At 41.7% G+C, this 19,973-nt stretch overlaps 1 protein-coding gene across 3 annotated transcripts in view; it reads left to right on the top strand.

The window, feature by feature from the left end:
• Nucleotides 1–19,973, top strand: part of COL15A1 (collagen type XV alpha 1 chain) — a 242,956-nt gene that overhangs the window by 190,440 nt on the left and 32,543 nt on the right. For all 3 annotated transcript variants that reach the window (XM_074987940.1, XM_074987942.1, XM_074987941.1), the window contains 10 exons: nt 33–98; nt 6,988–7,023; nt 8,290–8,352; nt 10,285–10,362; nt 10,921–10,956; nt 13,762–13,815; nt 13,897–13,956; nt 16,380–16,448; nt 16,848–16,889; nt 19,904–19,946. In XM_074987940.1, the coding sequence (XP_074844041.1) occupies nt 33–98; nt 6,988–7,023; nt 8,290–8,352; nt 10,285–10,362; nt 10,921–10,956; nt 13,762–13,815; nt 13,897–13,956; nt 16,380–16,448; nt 16,848–16,889; nt 19,904–19,946 (547 nt within the window). The remainder of the gene's footprint in view (nt 1–32; nt 99–6,987; nt 7,024–8,289; nt 8,353–10,284; nt 10,363–10,920; nt 10,957–13,761; nt 13,816–13,896; nt 13,957–16,379; nt 16,449–16,847; nt 16,890–19,903; nt 19,947–19,973) is intronic.

Below are 19,973 nucleotides of genomic sequence, written 5' to 3' on the forward strand. Positions count from 1 at the left end.
TAACCCTTTTCTTTGTCCTCATTATTTTTTAGCTGCTACTCAATGATACAGATGGAATTTCTAACTTTACTGCAATTAAAGGACTGGTTGGGCCTCCAGTGAGTATATTCTGCTTTATTTAATGCAAAGATGTGTTTCATGCTTCAGTAGTTGATAATTTTAATACTATGCAAAGCCCACATCCCTGTTCTCTCTCTCTCTCTCACACACACACACACAATTCTTACAGACTTTTGTGAGCTATGCAGAGGGGTACATGAGAACAGAATGGAATCTTGTGTTGTTAATGTAACTTATGTGCATTTGTGTAGAACATATTACAAGGAAGAGAATGAGATGGGTTAAACTCTGGCCCTGAACTACAGAAATCTGTCTAACTAGAAGAGGAGAACAAGTGCAGAAACAAATAAAAGCCCAGGGTCTCCTAGGGTTGCATCCATGCGTAGAAGTACACATTTTGTTTGCTTGTTAGTTTGATTTTCGGGTTCTGAACTGTTTTTATAAGATTTTGTTCAGTTCTGCCTGAGGCTGAAACCAGAAATGCTATATTACTGCTAAAAAGGCTGTTCTCATGGCATTTCTATCTGTGGCTGAAAGAGATGGAAATTTTACGAGACAACTATTGATTTTGGGTTTGTTTGTTTTTCAGCCAGGAGTTTAGGATAGTGTGATTAAACATCTCCAATTCTGGAAGCTTCTCTTTACTTATTTCTATCCCCAAAGGCTACCTTAACCAGTGTACTCAGGCTGCTTTGCACCGCTGCTTTTATACCAAGCAAGGCAGACCTGATTTAAGGGAGTACTTTTGGATTTGTTCATTGCTGTACCCTGTGGACACCCCCCTCCTGATAACTAAGCATCATGTGAATAATGATGAGGAACTTTTAAGAACCTCTTTCTAGCTATTTGAAAAGCCACATTTGAGGAAGAAGGCTGTGATGGGTTTTACTTGTTTGCTTTTAATTTAAAAAACTGTTTTAGAGCAGGAGTTAAGAAAGCTGTAAAAATGCATGTAACAAATGGAACAAAGGTGAAGGTAATAGTAATGACTATAAATTGAAAGTTAGGAATTGTACAAAATTTACAAGGGAGGCCAAGGGACAGATGGAGGTATCGCTGGCCAGCAAAGTTAAGAACAATAAAAAGTTTAAGTATACTAAGTGTAAAAAGAATCCTAACAATTATGTTGGTCCAGTACTTGATGCAAACTGTAGAATTATCAATAAGAATGCAGAAAAGAGATACATGTTCAATTAATTTGTCTATTCTGTATTTTGGGGGGAAAACAAATGATGCAATTTCATGATACAATGAGAATGACATTCTCTTTCCATTTCACTAGTATCTCTGGATGTTGTTAAATAGAAGCTATAAAATTAGACATTTTGAAGTTGGCACGTCCAGATATCTTTCTATTCGGGAGTGTTAAAAGAGCTGGCTGAGGAGCTTGCTGTATTGTTAATGCTGATATTCAATAAGTTTTGGTTACACTGAGGAAGTTCCAACGGACTGGAAAAAAAGCCAATGTGCCTATTTTTAAGAAGGGTAGGAAGGATGAGATTGACCCTAGGCAAGCTATTAGAGCTGCTGATGGGGGATGTGATTAATCAGGAATTAAAAAAGAGTGATGTAAGTAAGGCAAGTCAACATGGGTTTATGAAAAAAGACCTGGTCAGACTCTTAGTTGTGGTTTTTTTGTTGTTGGGTTTTTTTTGTGAGATTACATTTTGTTCATAAGGTCATAAAGTTGACTTCTCTAAGGCATTTGACTTGATACCACAAGACATTTTAATTTTGTTTATACATTCTAGTTTTTTAATGTGGCATACATGAAATGGATTAAAACCTGGATAATGTAACTAAACAGGCAATCCTCACTGAGTGAGTCTGTTTCCAGTAGGGTCTTGGAGGGATAAGTATTTGGCCCTATGCTGTTTAGCAGCTTTGCCAATGACTTTCAAGAAAACATAAGATCCACACAAATAAAGTTTGCATTGGAAAATAAATGGTAAATAATGGAGAGAACTGTTTACTGATTCAGTATGAGCTAGATCCTTTGATCCAGTAGGCACAAGCTAACAATATGTGTTTTAGTACAGCTGAATGTAAATTAGTACATTTGGGAATAAAGTGCATAGGCCATACTTATGGGATGGGGGAGTCTATCCTGGGAAGCAGTGATTCTGAAGAGTATTTGGGGTTATGAAGACTAATCAGCTGACCCTGAGTCCTAGTGCAACACAAAAGAGTGAATGTGATTGTGGGATGCGTAAACAGGGAAATCTTGAGTAGGAACTGAACAGTGATATTTACCTCCTGCATTTGTTACTGCCTCCCCTCATTTTTAAAAGTGGTTCTGCTGTTTCCTCCCGCTCCCCTCCCCACACACACACACACTTTGGCCCAACAGTAGGATCCTACAGCCACTGTGTGTGCTGTTGCTCAGACAACTCAGCTCAGGGGCAAGCAGTGGGTTTGGGGGGGGCCCTCAGGGCAGGGAGGGGGAGAGAGAAGTACTTACTTACTTGCCCCCTTGTTACTCTGAGTGGAACATAGGTCGTCTACAAATCTCCTCCACTTCATTCTGTCTTGGGACAAAACTTTTAGCTGGCTCCAGGAGTACCCCAGTTGTTGTCCTTCCATCTCAGTAGATCTTCTCCACATTGTCCAAGGTCTTCCTCTTTGGCATTTTCCTTGCGTGTTCCCTGTGAGAGCTGGAAGGACTAAGCTGGATGATGTTTTTTCGAGAGTGTGGGCTGGCCGTCCCTACTTTCTCCTCTTGATTTGAACATCAAGTGGTTCTTGTCCTGCTCTGTTTTTAAGTGCCTCGTTTGTGATGAAGTCTTGCCGTCAGATGTGAAGGATGTACCTCAGGCATCTGTTTATGAGTGTCTGAAGCTTGCGATGTGAAGATTTTTCAGTATGCCAGGTCTCACATCCATACAAGAGCACACTCTTCACATTTGTGTTGAAGATCCACAGTTGTGTCTCCACAGATATTATTTGTGAACGCCAAATGGGATGAAGTCTTAAATGCAGCTGTTGTTTTCCCTATCCTGGCACTGATAGCCTTGTCTGTTCCTCCGTCTCTGCCCATAATATTTCCCAAATAGGTAAACTGCTTCACATCTTCCAGGTCATCCCCTCCCAGGGTGATGGTGGTGGTGTTGGACTGGTTGATACTCATTGTCTTGGGCTTTCCCTTGTCAGTGCTCAGTCCAGTCATTGAGGCAGTTTTGTCTAGCGTTGTGACCTTTTCTTCCATGCTTTCATGTCGGTGTGAAAGGAGGGTGACATCAGCAAATTCTATGTCCTCTAGCTGTTTGAAGAGTGTTCCACGGAATGCTTTGTTGATGGTCTGTTGTGACAGAAGGCAGAGTGAGAGCCGTGCCTTGGGAGAACAGGTTCAGCACAGGTGGAACCCCAGGAAAAGAGGTCAGGCAGCAGCAGAACCTCAGGGCAGAGTGCAAGTGGGGAGAGGCTAAACAGGAAGTGGGTTTCAGGGTGGAGGAGGAGGAGGCAGTCTACTGTCCAGGTGCTGGTTGCATCCCCCTGACACACACTTCTCAGGAACTTCCTGTAGCAGCCAAATGCAGCTGCTCGTGCACCTACAAAAGCAGGTGTGCCACACCCTGTATTTCCTGCCCCATTTGGGGGAGATTTAACCTCCAGACTTCTTTTATCTACTGCCCATGAGGTTTATAAAGGCAAGCCTCTCAAATCCCTAAGAGACAGGGATCCGTCCGTACTCTCAACTTCATCCATACAATTCCCACTGAAGCTAATAGAAAATGAATGTGCGTGTTAAAGGGCAGAATTTGGTTCCACGTAGCTGTAGTCTGAAAGATATAATGTGTCTTTGGAACAACCAAAAAATAAATACTTGTTAAGATGTCCAGTAAGCATGTGAAAAGAACACAAGACCCAGCTTCCAGAGCAGCATCTCAGAGTTTTATAGTGCTGTCTACCCTTTCAGCCTGTGAGTTCTTACTACGTACAATCAACAGCATCAGGAAATTCCCCAGTGAACTTCCTTGAATCTCTGCTTGAAGGAAGTTTTGTGGTTTTTTGACTTCTTAAATTACATTCATTCAGCCTTCCCTCTTCTTTGCGTAGTTATTTTATTTGTTGTTGGCCAGGGGAGTGGGTTACAACAGGGGCAGGCAAAATACAGCCCAGGGGCCACACCTAGCTGGCCAAATCTTGGATCCGCTCCACTACAATCCTCTGGGTCACCCATGTTCACAGCCCAGAGGGACCCTGAGATAGGCTCCTTGCCTGCTGTGCCCCACAAACCGCTCAAAGCAGCCAGGTGCTGGGACCAGCATGCATGTGTGTCTGTGCAACACTGCCCACCCACAGCACAATCCTTACAGCCCTCCTTGGCACTAAACGGCCAATGGGAGCTGCCTAGGCCGTGCTTGGGGCTGTAGGAAGCTCACAGAGACCCACCCCCCAGGGGCACACTGTGCACAAACACGCACTCTGGCCCCAGCAGCTGGTCGCTTTGAGCACTGTGTGGGGGCACAGAAGGCAGTGAGCTGAAGTCCTGCTGGACTGCTGGCCAGGAGCTGCCCAGGGTAAGTGCCTCCTGGACAGAGCTTGTGCCAGGCACCTCATCCTTTTCTGCTGCCTGCCCCAGACCACAGACCCCTCGTGCCACAGGTCACAAGCTAAACCCTCTGCATTTACTCCCCTCCAGTGCTCACAACTCCCTCCCAGACTCTGCACCTCTTCCTACTCCTCTCTTCCCGGTCAGAATCCTTTCCTGCACTGAAACCTCCCTTCCCCTAGGGCCCAAACCCCCTCCCTCACCAACATCCTCCCCTGCACCCAAGTTCCCTACCCTGATCTCCTGTTGGCACCCAACTTTCATCCCAGAACCCCCAGCCACCTCCATTAATATCCTGGAAAAGTGCAGACCGTGACCACTTACCATGGCCGCCCCCCCATCAAAAATTGTTGCCCACCTCTGGGATAGAAGGAGGTGTCCATGTTGTCATTGTTACGTTGGAAAGAGTGTTTGAAAAAGGAAGGTGCTGCACTATTTCCTAAAGCCACTCAGATGCATTGCTCCAGAGGAGAGCAGCTGTCGCAATGGATCATAGATTAAATTTTGGTCTTTAATGTAGCGGGGCTTGATACAGTGATTGCTTTGAAAATTAGAACCAAGGCTTTAAATTGGTGTTGAAAGCTGACTGGGGGCCAATAGAGAAAGGGGGCAGCTGTTTCTGTGCATGGTACTGTGCATGCCAGGGACAAATATTGCAGGAGCACTTGCGGAAGATGTGAGATTCCTAAGGCTGTCACTTTTAGAAAACCACCTCGTTTTACTTTACTTGATCCTCCCCCCCGCCACACATACACACAGCTCCTACATCAGCATGTAGATTTGTAGTACTAAATGATATGGTTGACATGCCATGGCTTTTGGACGGATGAGTTCTGGAGAGAGAATATAAAATGTGTAATTCTGGAAAAATTTAACTCCATAGTTGAATGAAAGTTTTCATGTTACTTATTTTTTCTTCTACTTTAGTAACGTCTTTTTAAAGAAAATATACTATTTTACTTTATTTGTCTTTTGCTAGGCAGTGCAGTTGAGGGGAAGCTAAAAAGAGGAAGGGAAAGGACATTAAACCACAGAGAAAGAACTTGTGCTCAGGGTATCCTGTTAGAACAATTGATCTGACATGAACAAACTACCTTTCATTATTTTCATTGCTTGTGTTCATAGCCCTGGTTACCAATGTAAATATCAAACTCTTGTTTTGAACGCAGATGATTTTTTAAATTTACATCAAGGGGCAAATTTCTGTCGATCCCTGAAACAGACTAAGGTTGAATCCTCTCTGAAATCCTGGAAAGTTCTGTTTCAGACTTATGTAGCCTCTTCTCTACAATCTGCCATATGTGTTCTCTTCGCCCTGTCCAGTGATCCCTCCAGTCTTGACGGCAGTTCTTTGTGCAGTCCAGCATTTCTTACAACAGTAGATCTTAACTGCTGTGTAACTTGCATCTTCCATACTGCACAGCAGAAATGAATTCTAAGTAGTGAATATAACACACATCACGTTATGTTTCAATTGCAGGTTTCAAAGAGGCATATAGAAAATAGGGTAATCAAGCAACTAGTATGAAAAATCAGACAGGGATAGAGAGTAACAGGTATCTCTGTAAGAAAAAGCCCTGAATACTGTGACTGTCCCTGTAAAATTGGGACATCTGGTCATCCTCACTGAAGATGTAGTGGGTCCTACTGCATCATTTCCAGAGTGGCAGAGAGACAGAGAACCTTGGACTTCCCACCCAAGAATCTCCATGGCTATCTGTGTTGGAGAGCCAGGCCCTAGACCATACCCTGAAAAGGAAGGAGCGCCAACAGAGGGAGTTGTAACTTCTAAGCTCAGTGTGCCTAAGATGACAGTACAGATGACTCTTTAGACGTGGTGCAACCATCCAGCCTTAAATTTGGTTCCCTGGGGATGTCAAGAGGAACTGGGATGATAACAGAACCTTATTTCCATCAACAAGGGTGTTATTTCTTCTGTGTCCAGCACAAATCCAATTCAGGTTTCCTGTTCACAATGCAATGGGTCCTCTTTGTGCTCTGTGTAATGCTACTGATGCATGAAATATTAGTTGCTGGCTGGCAGAGACAGGATAAGCGAAGTACCGTGATGTCCTCAGAACAGAGATTTAAGGGGAAAAATAAAGATATTATGTGGCTGGGCTATGAAGAAAATGTCACACAAATGCTGCATTTCTTGGGCTTCCCAGCATTTGAGCATTAAACTCCAATGCTGTGGAAAAAGAACAGGGAAGTGCTTCAGGTCTGCAATCATAATATCTACCTTAATGAAACATTCTGCATGTGAATACATTTTAAAGTAATTAATATTCACAAACAAGTAGATGCATGGAAACAGCACAATCCATTTTACAAGTCTTTAATATGTACTTGTGTGGGTTTTTTGCATTTTGCAGGGGCCAGACGGCAAGCCTGGTCTTCCAGGATTTCCTGTAAGCATTATGTTCTAAGGTTTTAAATCAGCTTTAAATATGGAAAAGAGCTAACTAATGTTTCAGCATTTGGAACCAAACAAAATTGATACAAAGTCTGACAAATCCTCAAAGCTCATGAATGTCAAAAGGGAGAATGTAAGTCAAAGTAAAACTAGACTGGCTGTTATAATTACTGTAAAAAAAAAACCCACTTGTTCGATAGAAATTAAAAGATGCAGCATCCGTTTCAGTACAGCAAATGTATCATATTTATAGCTAATGTTTGACCTTATTCTATTTAGTACCTTATTTTAACTCTGTAACCAGTTCTGAGAAATGTTTACCGTATAAAGAAAAGTCCCACAGAATTTGATAGGAATGAAATCAATTGGGTATTAAGAAATTACCTTAAAAACTGTAATATTTAATAGGGAACTATATCCTTTCTATAGGTTTTCTGGCCTATCTGATGATAATCTATAACACGGATACAATACATAGTTAAATTCCATAGGATGATACGAAGAATTTTGCAGAATTATTTCTTAGTAAATTCCATAGAATTTTTCCATAATGGTACTCCATTGAAGTCCTAGTGCCTTAGTGTCCTGGCTGTCTGTTGTGATCAGATTGCAACTCCTTACAAATTTTACTTGTTTTATGGACTGAGACATAAGAATTTTCCAAGAGTTTCCAAAATCATTGATAGTTTCAGAACAGAGGTCTGAGTACAGGATTCCAGGCCCCATAGTCCACAGAAAGACTAATATAGGCAAAAGGTAGGTGGTTGGCAGCATAGAAATGGAGTTAATGAATGGGCAAGCTTTTAAAAATTGGTGTAACAAGCTATATAAGATTCCCCAACTGTTACTAGAATAATTGTGAAGACATAAATGCTTCTCTCTTCCTGATTTCACTGATTGTTTTGCTTTTTACTGATGCAAAACAAATGCAAAAACTGGAATTCAGCTTTGCAGGGTAAAAAGGTTTACAGTGCACTTTTAAGGGAAATCTGCAACACACAATGCAAGCCAGTTGGTCACTTTGTCCACAGAACTCAAGAGAATACTTACTATAATTAAGTGATGCAAATAGCAGTTGCCCCAGATTAGGGAAAGGAGATTCCTGGGCAGTTAAAACTGGAATGATTCAAAGTTTCAGATCTCCAATTGTAGGAAATTAAATTGAGCAAAATTACTCCCTTATTCTCAATTTATATGAGAAAAGCTCTTATCCAAACTAATTACATCACTGACAAAGAAAATGTTGTTTTTACTTGTTTAGGGCCCAAGGGGACCAAAAGGTGACATTGGATTGACTGGATTACAAGGACCAAAAGGACAACAGGTAAAACAGAAGGAGCAGCATCTCATGTGCACTAAGTAGATGAATATGCTCAAAAATGTTTCAGACATTTTTATGTCTGGCAGAATTAATATGTTGCTTTTCTGATTTTCATTTTGATCTCCCCAAGGATACTAATGAACTGTTAGTAGAGTTTCAAAAGCAATTTCAGTGGAAATCAGCAATATTAAACAAAATACCTTGAAAGTCTCCTGGGGATTAATATACAGACCAATGCTGAAACTCTACATTTCATTTTGCATAATTGTCAGAATGACTTTGCATAAACATGAAACATTTTGGGTATGAGATGACCTTTTCTTGTAAGCAGATCATCCATGGCAACAACCTGGAAAGTAGGAAGGGAAAAGGAATTGCAACAAAAAGGCCAAATAAATGTATAGAAGTCCAAATCTTGGTCCCTTCTCCATGGGCACAGAAGACCTTGCTTGTAGCAAAAACCCACTATGCAAAGCAAGCAGGATATATGGACTCTAATTCTGTGGAGTGTGGGTTTGTGGTGTAGCTGGGAGAGAACTTGGACGAGGGTTTGCTTTTTTCACTGTACCCACCAAACAGATGGTCAGGAACAAATGAACTACTGCAGCCTTGGGGATGGGAAAAGAAAAAGGAAAGTGAAAGACCACTCTTTTGATCCTTTGCATGTTTAAGGTGCATATGCAACTGTTTCATTGGTCTCTTGTCTCTTATATAGCTATTGTTTAATTAGAGTCTGGAATAACTCTATAACTGTTAAATTATATGCCAGTGAATGAAAGATGGTATGCCGATCTTCTGGCGTGCGTTTGACCACAGGCCTAATGATCGTCCAATAATCCTGAGCCAAAAATGGCAGCTGGTTTTAAGGCTGCTGATTTGAGTCCTACACAACTGAAGGATCCCAGGGAATATGGGCCATCAAAGCAATGTTTGGAGGAATACACCCCTTTGTGGTCCCTAGTGTATATTCTCCAAGGCACTGTACTAAACGGGAGATGAGGTTAGTGAGGCATTGAGGTCAGCCTTCCTGGGAAACCAGGTATGAGTGACTCCCTTTCTAAAGCACTGGGGACGATGCAGTAGAATGGCAGTAAGGGAGGTGAGCACTCGGGTAGTTGTTGTAGTGAGTGGGGCAGTTATTGGTGTCCAGCCAGGGGACAAATTCTGAATTTTAAGGTTATGGGACTAGGTTATTGGACATGGTTGTTCAGGATGCGTTGGCTGCAGTTTGGTGGGTGATGGCAGCTGGTAAGGCCACAGTGGGAACCATCTCTTCCCACCAGGCAGTGGTTATTTGTATGATTTGCCTTACTAAATTGAACGGGGGCACTCCTGGGAGTAGTAACTCACTAGTGAGACTGAGGGTTTCCCAGCCTGGCTCTCGGTGAGCCAAGTTTATTGGTTAGAGGTAAATGGGATGGCATTGTGCTCCAAACATTTAAAAGAAAAGACCTCTGCTTTGAGGGCAGTCAGACATCTATTGAGAGTTCCCATTCACAAGCTCCCTGCCCATATTCCAAGCTCATAGCCCAAGGGAGCATTAAGTATCCCTGTTTTTGAGGGAGATCTCATTTGAGGCGACTGGCAAAGGCTGCTGTTACATGGTAGCCTGTCATGCACTTACACTTTCACATGGGGCACCAGATGAGGGAAGGCTTGTATTGTTTTGATTCTTTTCAGGGCTTTTAGGAGTTGATTATTTTTGTTTTATCATATTGTGGTTTAAAAAAAAAGAGAAAACACCCTCATCTTCCCACATAATTGAATTCCACACTAATCACATTTTTGCAGTTGCCACCTCTCCAACCATCCAGTTCCCACTTTGTATTAGTTAAAATGTTGCTTCATTGACCTTTGCAGCTGCTTGCTCTGTTCAGGTAAAATGTTGTTTAGGACTATGTTATAAACATTACAACGTGGTTCTGTGAATTGCAGGGTGAAAAGGGAGAACCAGGAGCTATCGTAGTTTCTGATGGATCCCTACGAGAAATTACAGGAAGACAAGGACAGAAGGTAGGCTAATAGGTTGTGTCTGTATGAGCCCCCTCCTTTTGGAAGGGGCATGTTAATAAGGGAGTTTGAAAGATGGTAATCAGGCACTGCCATGAATATGCAGTGCCTCATTAGCATAATGGCAGCTGCGGCGATTTGAAAGTGGTGCTTTAGATTTGCACGCCACCAGTGTAGCTTGGGGCCTTTTGAAACAATCCCCCAGTCTTCGAAAGCCCTTTCTTCCCATTTGTTTTGGGAAGAAGGGATTTTTTGAAGACTGGGGGATTGTTTCGAAAGGCCCCCAGCTACACAGGCAGCATGCAATTCTAAAGCATCACTTTCTAATCGTTACGGCTGCCATTATGGTAATGAGGTGCTGCATATTCATGAAGCACATCATTAGCATTTTTCAAACTCCTTCATTAAAATGCCCCTTCTGAAAGAAGGGGGCTCAAGTAGACACAGCCATAACGTATCAAGTTCTTTTGGTACAACTGGTGAATTTATACTCCATCGCTAATCAGACCAGCAATACATTAGAGTTTCTCTTTCTCATTAACCTAAATGTCTTTCTCTCAGGGTGACCGAGGGATAACAGGACCACCAGGGCCAATGGTAAGAAATTTGCTATTTTTAATGTATTCATACTTCTTTATTTTATCAAGATTATCAAAACTTAGTCCATTAATTTTTTTCAGTACCATTTAAACTAAGATGAAGAATAATTTTCCTACACACAAACAGGAATATCTTTGGAGTACTGGTCTATGGTATACAAATTGTTCCCATTTTCACTTAGAATTTAACTAGTGCTAGCACCTGTGTATCATCTGATTATTATTTAAAAAAAAAGCAGACAATTTTTTTTCCCCACTGTACCCACCAAGCAGAAGTTTGAAACCTAAATCCATATTCAGGCATCTAAATAAGTCTGACCTGATTTTCACAGGTGCTGATTTATGTTTAGCTCCCTTGCCTTCAGTGCAAGCTACTGACTGGATATGAAAATAAGCCCATTTATTTAGGTACCTAAATATAGCTTTAAATGCTTAACTTTGGGCTCTTCAGGTTTGAAAGTTTTTGATGCTACAAGGGCTGCTAATCCATTTGCCCTTGCCAGTTAACTCTGTAAGCAGCCAGCCGCACCAGGCCTGAACAGAAGTGGCTGTGGGGGGTAGGTGGGGGGACATTAGCTATGCTGGGTCCTTGCAGCCATGGTGGAGCCCATGTTAAAGTGGTTAACCAGTTAACCACTATCATTTAAGCAGGTAATTGTTTTAACTTCCCTACCAGTGATGCACTTCATGCTATTTTAATTCTCCTTAGTAGATGTAGCAAATTATCTCAGCTTCTACCATTCACTCTGAGGGAATTCCAATAATGTAAGGAGGTTATTTTGTTTCTATTCAATTGTTTGTTTGGGATTATCCCAGGGTTCTGGGTCCGTGTGCAATTTTTATTTTAAAAAGTTAGACAATAGGACCAATTTTTCTGTCAAAAATTGAACTCTCTCAAATCCCCCCTCAGAACAGAGAGGTTTTTTGGCCTCCTGCTTACGAGTTCGATACTGTGCTTTGAAGCTATAGGTGATACTCCATAATAAGAAAGTTATATTTAAAAAAAAAAAAAAGAGAGAGAAAAATCAGGCTTTGGCAAATCAACTATGGAAGTAAATTTTGGAGTCAATGACCCTTACTCAAAAAAGCCTATTTCCCTCTCCATTAGGGGATTGATTTTGCATGCCTGGTAGGGACATGATAAATCCAACTCAACCAGGGCTCCCATCAGCACCAGCACTACTGCCTCTCACTAGGAGTAAAGGAAGTCGATACCTCCCTCAGTAGCGAGTACATTGATTCCAACAATGTAATTACTGTAGTTGGAGTTGCATAATTTATTTCACACTCCCCTTTATTGTAGACATGGCCATCAAGGGTATGAGGAACTGTGTTGGTTTATTTGAGGTGTTTTAGTGACATGGCGAGACAGCTTGTCAGCAATTTAAAAGAAAAAAAAGATATAAAAGGGCGAAACAACATCATGACTGCACCTCACTTTCACTACAACGTACCTCAAAGGGAAAAAGACCAAATGCGGGGACAAGGACAGTGCTGGTTCTAGTCAGGAAAGAAGGAAGCTTGCCTGAGTATTCTGTCTAACTGGGTGAGACACTGCTTGTTTCAAACCCTAACTGGCATGTTAGGCTTAGAATGTGGTTTTGTTTTATTTCTTATGCTATTCTACTTTGTTCTGTTTGCTATAACTTAAAATCACTTAAGCACTATCTTTCTGTAGTTTTATGTAGTTAAGGTAGGTATGTCCCCCTGCTAATCCAAAGTGAAAAAGAAAACCCAAAAGCTGATACATCTACAGCATGGTGGTCGGTAATCTTGTGGTTTTATTTAGCCTGGTTGAGAAGGGTAGCCTGTAGTCTTTTCAGATCTGCTATTCAATGTGGATGGACTTAGTGCTGGATAATCATTTTTACTTGTGGTAGTTTACACTTTACTGGACTCCTACAGCTGGGAGTGTAGAAGGAGGGTAGGTTTCTTTGTCAGGCATAATAACATCACCTGGCCAGAGTCCAGCAACAAACTGCAGGAGCCATCACAGCATGTGTAGCATTCGTCAAACATGGTTTGATGCCAACAAGCCAGCAGAGAGATGTAAAGCTTCTTCCTTTCCACAGCTTTAGAAGAAGGTGCTCTTGTTTGCTCCTTCCCCTTGGATGCCCCTTAGGAACTCTTCGGAGAATCAGAATGGGTCATGCATCTTCTATGGTCACTAGAGTCTGATTAAGTCACAAATGAGTAAACAAAACTTCTTCCATTCCAGTAATTTAGCATTTGGAAAGTCCACAGATCAGAAAAGTAGATCTAGGAGGAGGTGTCTGGGAATTAAGAGACATTCTGAGGTCAGTTCAGACATACTCTCAATCATCCCAAAAGTCTTCACTCAAAAATAATTTTAAAAATGCAAGACTAGCAGGAAGTTGACATAGAAATACTCGGAAATTACACATTCACTCAGGCATGCAGACAGAGAGAGTTCCTGTTCCATAGACAGATGCTTATAACATCTCTTCTATGCTTTAGTCCTTGGCAGCAAAACTTTGAACAACATTTTGGACACAACATCTGAGTGAAAGTTAGATTTTAAGACAGTGAAGTCAACCTTTTCTTCCAAAGATCACAATGTTGGGTGTTCGATCTTTTCATATGCAGGCATATCTACCTCAAATCTGTACTCTTAGAATAATTACTGAAGTGAATTAGTCTGCATACAGGGAAATATGTTTTTTAAAAACACAACTGCACTTTCAAAACAATCAAAACATGAGTCGCTATCCTATTCCACATAAAAAATGTAATATTTTGCTTCGCTTCTTAGCTAATCAAGTTCTGTGTATTTTCTCTCCAGGGACCAGAAGGACCTCCGGGACCTAAAGGAGAACTTGGTATTCCTGGACGACCTGTACGTGTTAAGGTCTTTTAGAGGGACTAAAAATAGCAGTTTACTTCTGTACTGACACTAAAGTATTTCTTTTCATTTCAGGGCCGCCCAGGATTGAATGGACTAAAAGGTGTAAAAGGTGAACGGGGTGTAACATTATATGTAAGTTCTGCAGTGGTACTGGAATTCCTTGTAAACAAGCATTAATCCTGTGTTGAGGCTAATAGATATGAATCTATTCCAGGAATAAGAACAGTTTGCAATACTGAGAAATGATAACATGATCATGCCATTTCTCCTGATAAATAATAATTCAGACCCAATTTCTGTAATCCTAACTCCATTTGAGCAGCACATATTGTGTGCCTGGTTATATTGACTTCAATGAGATACTCAGATAACTGCTACTTGAAATGTGGCTCAGTTAGGCCCAAGATAACGATAGCTATTGCCACAAGCTAAGGGCTTCATCTTTCAAACATTTTACCTGGTAGCACTTGTGGGCGGGGGTCCCTCATCAAACACTACACAGATAAGAAGCATGTTTAGGATCGGGCCCTATAAGATTAGCATGTTCAACATTCTACAGTTTGTTGAATTCACAAATGCTTTTGAGCTTGACAAACAAAACTCCAGCTTCTGTAATTTTTGTTGACCCTTGGCAGCACTCATGCAAGTAGCCCAGGAACAAGTGCTGCTCAGCATAAGTAAAAGTTCTAGGATATCTTTCTTCCATTTCCATAGAACATCTGGCAATTACATTCTTGTAGGTGTACTGGAATTCTTGTACCATGCTAGGCTGTGTCTCTCCTGGAAAAATTAGTACCAGTGCATGTATAGCTTTAATACCAACAACAGTGCAGCTATGAGGGAGGACAAGGTGCAGGTATTTTCCTCCCACTCTGAGCTCCACGTACACCAGCAGCTACACTGTTGTTTTACTAGATAAATGAGTGCCATACGAATATGGTATAAAAGAGGCTTAGATGATTCAGTTCACATCAGAAATACCTCAGTATCCCAGTTCATTATCCTTTCGGTGGAGTTACACAGCTGTACATTTCAGCTGATTTGTGCTGTGAGTCCTATTATGTGCCCTTCTGGACCGGCTTGTTTAAGAAATACTCCACCCAAGGTTCTAATCCTTCCTCATAGTGATGAACGCAGGTGGTGGTAATGTCTTAGCTTGTCAATAGGAACACAGAGAAGGGACTTCCCTAGTGTACTATCCTGGATTCCTACAGCTGGAAGTGCAGAGGAAGAAAACACCAGGTCCTTAAGAGCTTTTTCATAAAGCAAAGTGGCTGGAAGCTGAAGCCAGACAAATTCAAATTAGAAATTAGGCACAGATTTCCTACAGTGAGAGTCATTAACAAACTCCCAAAGGGATGTGATGGATTCTCTAGCTCCTGAAATCTTTGTCCAGACTGGATGGCTTTCTGGAAGTTAGCCTTCAGCTTAAAAAAAAAAAAGTTAATAGCCTCAATACTGGTTTTAAATTCTATAGACTGTGATCTGCATGAGGTCAGACTACACAACCCTAATAATCTCTTCAGCCTTTAATTCTGTGACGTTTTCATCAGATAAGGGGATCTTATTACCTGGTTCATCTGTTCTAAATAATATGAGTTTTCATGTGTTCTCCAACAAAATCCAAGTGTTGTTGATTTAGATGGAAAAAGAAGTCAGCTGTAGCAGCATACAGGCGGATAATCTCTGGCCTCTTCTCCTCTTCCTGCATTCATCCATTGTATCCATCTGTATCCCCGCTTACAGTCTGTGCTGCCTTTTCTGCTGAGCCCCCTGCTCAGGGTGGCCTGACATCCCATTTTTAAAGGAACACTCCTGTATTTAAGCCCTCATGCAAGTGTCCCAGCTTTTTCTTCAAAACAGGCAAATTGTACTGTTTTTTGTGTTCCCCTCCCCTCTTCCGTATTGGCAGGCCTTGCTGATGGCTCACTAGCTGCTTGACACCCAGAAGTGGAGGTGGGCTGTCCAGTAGCAACAACGGAGAAAGAGTCAAAAGACTGGGACTTTTCAGCTGATGAAAAAGGAGACTAAGTGGGAGGGGATGTGGTAGAGGTCTATAAAATCATGACTGGTGTGGGAAAAAGTGAATAGGGAGAAGCTATTTGTTCCCATAACATAAGAACTGGGGGGGTCAGCAAATGGAATTAGTGTTTTAATTAAAGGAAGTTTTTATTCATGCAGTGCATAGTAGACCTGTGAACTCTTTGCCAGAGGATGTTGTGAAGACCAGGATGTTAACAGGGTTCAAAAAATAACTAAATTCATGGAGCATCAGTCCATCAATGGCTATTATCTAGGACGGGTAGGAAAGGTGTCCCTAGACTCTGTTTGTCAGAGGCTGGAAATGGATGACAAGAGAGAGATCACTTTGATAATTACCTGTTCACTCCCCCTGGGGCATCTGGCGTTAGCAAAAGACAGGATCGTGAGTTAAATGGACCTTTGGTCTGACCCAGTGTGGCCATTCTTTTGTCCTTATGTTTTGTCAGCTGGCACTGGAGTGTGAAAGGTTCTCACTAATAAATGTCTTTTTCCTCCTTGCTTTGCCTTCCTAGGGTCCCCCTGGCTTGCCTGGGCCCCCAGGCCCTCCTGGACCTCCAGGGGCTGTAGTTCACATCAAAGGAGTAAGTACCTATAGGTATTTGTTGTTCTGTGGGGCCCTGCCACCATTGCAGTAATGCACAGTTCTTGAAATACGTTGTAAGGTAAAACCTTGAAATTGTTTCACATCACACAGGCTTGCAGGCAGATTTTCAGCTGGTGTGTATAGGGCAGACCCTCTTACACAAAGAATTTGGAAGCACTCTTCTTTAAGGGCTTTATCCCATCCACATGGGCTAGCCCCTGCTGGCAGACCCATATTCCCCAAGAGTGTTCCTAATATTGGAGCCAGAAAATCCATTCAGGATGAGATTTTTGTGCTGTGATTGGGTCCTTTGTTTGTCATCCTTTATGAAATCTGAATATTTAGTTGTATTGTCATCTTTATTTACTGAATCCTTTTTCCTCCCCGTGTTAAATAGACAGTTTTCCCAATTTCTCCTAGACCTCACTGCAAAATGCCAGTAAGTTGTGTACAGATCTTGTTTTTACCAAATATGCAAGTGCATGGCTGTGAGAACAAGTGATACAAGCACATGTCCTGTGCATGTCTTAGCTCTCTGCAGTCTCTTCTGCTTTGCCCTCTGCCTGGGTAATGTCACATGTCCAATGTACACCATGAAGTAGTAGCAAACCTTTAAGATACCAGTGATTTTTTTTCAAGTACTTTTCTACTCAACAGTGAATGCCTTGTGGAAAGTTTGAGAGGTACAAACAACATTTGAACATTGGGCCTAAAAGCTTTGTAACATCGTTCTTTCATTTTACTTTTGAACCAAGGTTAGAGCCAAAGGATGAGCTTTTATTTCTAAAAGAAGTACTTCGAGTCCTGAGTATTTCAACTGACTTTTTAAAGGAAATGGTGGTAGGCTTTTTAGTTCTTGTTGAACGGTACCTCTCAGAGCACAATCAGTATAAAATTGTCTCCTCTCTTTGAATGCCGGGGTATGCAGAGCACACATCAATCAAACAAGCAAAACAATTTTCTTTTGCCTCAATTGGGCTTGCATTCCCATTGCTCCATTCACATCATGCTCAACTCACACGGAACTTACAGCCAGATCGTTACCTCTGCCTCAGCAAGACTATGTCTACGCTACAAGATAAATTTGACTTTTAGTACGGTTTTTAACCTCATTCTTATGCATTTGAATTTGTATCCACAAACCTTCTTGAAATTCAGCCCATCATTTTTCTGTGTCGAGTTTTCATGGCCCCATTGCCCTATCTAAGATCAACAGCATGAGCAGTGCATTGTGCGTACTCATCCCACAATGCCTTAGCTGAAGTTGCTTGTGGGTGTTTCATGTTAGAATCCCAGAATGCAAAGCACTGTCCCAGAATTCATAGCACTCAGGAACAGAATTCAGACCCCCCCCTTCCCCCCCCAAATCCACACAGGTTCCCTGTGCTGCGCATCCTCTGTGGACATTAGCACAGCTGCCCGCCGCTATGTCATCAGCCCTGTCCACCCCCGCCCAGTTCCGTCAGCAGTGCGTCCACTGGAGACGTTGGTGTAGCAGCGGGCATCTGTACCTTCAGCCCACATCCAAACCTGCCCAGGTTCCCTGTGCCACGCATCCTCTGAGCACATTGGCATAGCAGCGGGCAGCTATGCTATCAGCCCTGTCCGCCTCCACCCAGTTCCATCAGCCACGTGTCCGGACCTTTATATTTGCAGGCCTGGGCACTGCAGAATTCAGATTTTAATTCTAATTCAAGCAAAAATTTGCAGGCTTTCTGTGACCTTCTTCCTGTGCACCTGGATGGAGAGCAGTGGAGAAGGAATAGGCCATACATGGAGCATCATTGCATAGCTTTGTGGGATACATACAGGACGCTTCTGGAAGCTAATAAATTCCAATAAAAGACATGGCACTTCCACACTGGCCTTTATTTGAAATTTGAAATTGATGCTATACCCATCCCATAATATCAACATTTTGTTGGCAGTGTTAGGGATCAATAAATCAAGCTAAAGGTATTTACAGGGAAAACAGTGACGTTTTAATATCGAGCTAACACCTTTACATTCGATTTTATCTCGTAGTGCAGATGCAGTCCAAGAGTGAGCACTCCTATTGCCAAGCTGTGGGGCAGCTCCTGGACACACCAGCTTGGTCTGCTTTGCCAGCAAACTTTTCAAGACTCTGCCATCTAAACCTGGCTTTGCAGATAACAGTGAACACCAGTGCTTAAGTTCCCAGGAGACTTCTTGCAGCATCCAGTCCCTCTCACATTAAGCAGAAATTAAGCTTGCTGCCTGCAAGAAGACAGTAACCCACATCAGCCAGTTAGGTTAGCTTAAATCATCATGCTTCACTTTCATACATACCACCGAGACTTTTTTTTTAATTAAAAAAAAAAGAAGAATTTGTCATCATAGGCTTGAGTGATTTCAGGTAAGAGAGAAAGAGACATGAAAGAACAGTTAATTTGCCGTGAACAAGTTACAATAACTTGGAAAATATTTGCCCAAATGTCTGTCTCAATTAAATAGTCCTGCAGCCTAAGACTGTGAGCCCAAATCAGCTGATGCAGCTGCAATATAAATATGCAAGATAACTTTGCCCTACATCTGTGAAAAACATCACAAGACTAACCAAATCTGTGCATATACTCTGCTCTACACATCTGCATAAGTGAGTATTCATAAGGAACCATGGACAGAATCCTGCAAGCATTCCTCATGCAAATGGACCCAATGAAGTTAACTCTGAACAGTGAATGTTGCAGAACTGTACTTTTTCTTGCAGCGGTTGCATGGTGGAATTTTTAAATGTATGAATATGATGTAATTAATCTTAGCAGTAATAATTAGCATTGTGTAGTATTATATCCACTGAGTGCATTGTGCCAACCTTAATTCATCTTCACAATATCTTAAGAAGGTGGGTTATTTTCTCCTGATTTTACAGACAGGCAATCAGTTTGCCTGTCGGACTCCAGACAAGAATTAGTGTTAGACCCAGGAATTCCTGATTTTCAGTCCCATGCTTAGAGCACGCTGCTCTTTCTTTCAAGTGTCTTTGACAGCTATGGAAGCTGCATATAAACATCCATTGATGTGTGTTAATATTTGGTGAAGAGCTCTGCAAACACAATCTGCTATCTTAAAAATCAAATTCTGCTCTCAATTACACTGATGTAAATCTGGAGTCATTCTAGTGGCTCGAACTGAGCTACCCTGAGTTATACTAGAATAACTGAAAAACAGAATTTGGTTGATATTGCAAGATGCATGTTTTACCTCCCATTGCAAGCATGCTGCATGTTGAAGAATGCACAGTACTGAATGTCTTATCTGGCTGTTAGTTGGACATTGGCAAGTTGACTAATACAGCTTAAATTGTTAATTATATGTTCTGCCATGGCACACAAAAACCCTATTCAGAATCAGGTCCCTATTATGCTAAATGCTGTATAATATGTGTAAATTTGTATAGGTAATATTCTGAATATATTTCTTTGGGCATAGGTCAGCATTGCTCGTGCTGGAAACGCAGAAGCTGACATTCATGGTAAGCTATTAGATTTTTTTCCTTCTT

The sequence above is a fragment of the Carettochelys insculpta genome, chromosome 2 (assembly GCF_033958435.1).
Source record: "Carettochelys insculpta isolate YL-2023 chromosome 2, ASM3395843v1, whole genome shotgun sequence".
NCBI lineage: Eukaryota > Metazoa > Chordata > Testudines > Carettochelyidae > Carettochelys > Carettochelys insculpta.